Source organism: Protobothrops mucrosquamatus, unplaced genomic scaffold (genome assembly GCF_001527695.2).
Source record: "Protobothrops mucrosquamatus isolate PMUCROS unplaced genomic scaffold, P.Mucros_1.0 scaffold20408, whole genome shotgun sequence".
Lineage (NCBI taxonomy): Eukaryota > Metazoa > Chordata > Lepidosauria > Squamata > Viperidae > Protobothrops > Protobothrops mucrosquamatus.
Genome location: NW_015406165.1, coordinates 1 through 2539, shown reverse-complemented (window position 1 = coordinate 2539; position 2539 = coordinate 1). Strand labels below are relative to the sequence as shown.

The 2539-nt window shown below is 34.5% G+C and overlaps 1 protein-coding gene across 1 annotated transcript; it reads left to right on the top strand.

The window, feature by feature from the left end:
• Window positions 1–900: 900 nt before the first annotated feature.
• On the top strand, window positions 901–1771 carry LOC107301949 (keratocan-like; the record flags this gene model as incomplete). Its single annotated transcript, XM_015831095.1, has 1 exon — window positions 901–1771. A coding segment is annotated over exon 1 (871 nt), but the record flags the coding sequence as incomplete, so codon positions are not given.
• Window positions 1772–2539: the final 768 nt, after the last annotated feature.

Here is a 2539-nt window from a genome sequence, read left to right as displayed (position 1 = left end):
GTATATGTTTTTCCAGCTGGTCTCTCCTTTTTTAAATACTAATTTTTATCAATCAAGATTCTTATAATTTGAGATGTACTATTAGAGAATTGTAAAAATGTTATCATATAATAGAAATTTGGCTTTTGTATTCATTTTTTGATATACAGCAATGGAAAATATTACCTTCAATGTGAATTTTGTAAGAATGGATCATGGCAAAGAATTCTTTATGTCAAGCAACAGAAGTGAAGATCTAGACAGAATCTGTTTTCAAAGTAATTACATTTTTTTTAGAAGCCAATAATTTGTAGCAAAGGGAATAACTAAAACAAAGTAGTAGATTTTTCAAACTAAATCCTCCACACTTAGAGGACACTTGCCCAAAGAGCAGCTCTAATATTCTTGGATGTTCTTCTTCTGTGTATAATAAGATCTTGACCTAGAAAATCTGATCAAGATGCTTTCCCATCACAGATTATTTAAAGAATCACTGGACTAAGGCTGGAAATCTGTCAATAAAAGCAATGGTGTCAATCATTTGATGTATGACAGACTGTTTGTTTGATTTTTTTGTAGATAAATATGTTGCCAGGTTAAGAGTAAGACCAGGTAAACCTATCTGGTACCAGTTAGAGAGTCAAACCTCTTTTAAAGTTTCTTTTGAACAAATATTGAATGTGAATGCAGCTTAGTTGAGTAGCAAGTCTCTAGACTGATGCACAAATTAGCTGCAGAGTGCTGTACTAAGCAACACTTTTTTAAAATAAATGTTGGGGTAGGGAAACAGAAATGATATAACACTATATTTTAGTCTTATGAGAATAAATATAAATTTTCAAATTTTATTATAAAATTAATGTTATTTGCTGCTGTATATGTATTCTGTAACTTCATTTTGCCCTCTTTTTAAGGTAAACTATGAATATAATATTTTGTTCCAGCCTTTTGGTAACCTTCATAGCTAATATTGTGTGGACAATGGATGATGAATCTGATCCATACAACTGGTTGTTTTATAGTTTTGAGTGTCCACAGGAATGTTTCTGTCCTCCAAACTTCCCAAATGCTTTATATTGTGATAGCAAGGCAATTAAAGAAATACCTGTCATCCCACCAAGAATCTGGTATCTCTATCTCCAAAACAATCTTATTGAAAAAATTACAGAGAAGTCTTTTATGAATGTCACCCAACTAAAATGGATAAATCTGAACAATAACAAAATCACTACTGATGGAATTGAAAAGGATGTGTTTAACAATTTAAAAAGTTTACTTTACTTGTATCTGGAAGACAACTATTTAGAAGAAGTGCCTGGTCCCCTGCCAAGAAGCCTTGAACAATTGCGTTTAGCAAGAAACAAAATAAGTACAATCCCTCAAGGTGTCTTCAACAATTTGGAAAACCTAACTATGTTAGACTTACATCAAAACAAACTGTTGGACAATGCTCTTTCAAGCAACACCTTCCAAGGACTAAGCAGTCTCATGCAACTCAACGTTGCTCAAAATGCCCTTACAAAAATGCCACCAATCCTTCCTGCTAATGTGATCCAGCTATTTTTGGACAGTAATTCTATTGAAGAAATACCAGAAAATTATTTTGAAACAATGCTCAGATTAGTTTCCCTACGGCTGAACAACAATAAATTAACTGATGGAGGTTTACCAAGCAAAGTCTTTAATATTTCATCCCTTCTTGATCTTCAGCTATCATACAATGAACTCACCATAATCCCAGCTATTGGTATCCATCTTGAGCATCTTCATCTTGATAACAACAGAATCAATAGTAAGTATATATGGCCCAAGTCTTTGTAGTAACTCTGTTTTCCTACTATTTACAGATATTTGTCATCTTGTAATTAGATGATCTCTCTTCTGAATAATATGCTTCAGATTATGTTTCATACAATAGAATAAAAAAACAAAATTTTGAAATTGTTCACATGTATAATGATACATTATTATTATTTATATATTTATTCATTAGTTTTCAAGGCAGCTCAATTCCAAAAACATTCTGGGTGGCTCATATTCTTTCTAAAGAATCTATAATATAAAAATATCAGTGCTTATATAAAGCATACAAATAACAAACAAAAAATTGTCAAAAGTTCCACGAACACCCTAATGCCAGGCATCAGAAAAAGTAAGTTTTCAGAGCCATTCAGAATATTTGAAGGGTGGGATATGTATGTATCTCGAGCGGGATGCTATTCCAGACCCTAGAATCATGTCAGGGAAGGCATGCATCCTTGCTTATGCAAAATAACAATGTTTAACTGGAGGCACCCAAAGCACACCCACTTTGTGCAATTATACTAAATGGATAGAAATTATTAGAAGCAGGGCTTTTTTTCAGCCGGAACGCGGCGGAACCGCGTACCGGCACCTTTTTCCGGGCCGGCCGCACCGGAAATAGCCCCTCCCACACCGGAAATAGCCCCTCCCAAATTTTACTTGCATTCCTGTTCTCTAAAGGGGCGGTCCTAGGGTTTGATGAGGGCGTGGCCAGGTTTGAGTTCCGCCACCTTTTCTCCGAGAAAAAAAGCCCTGA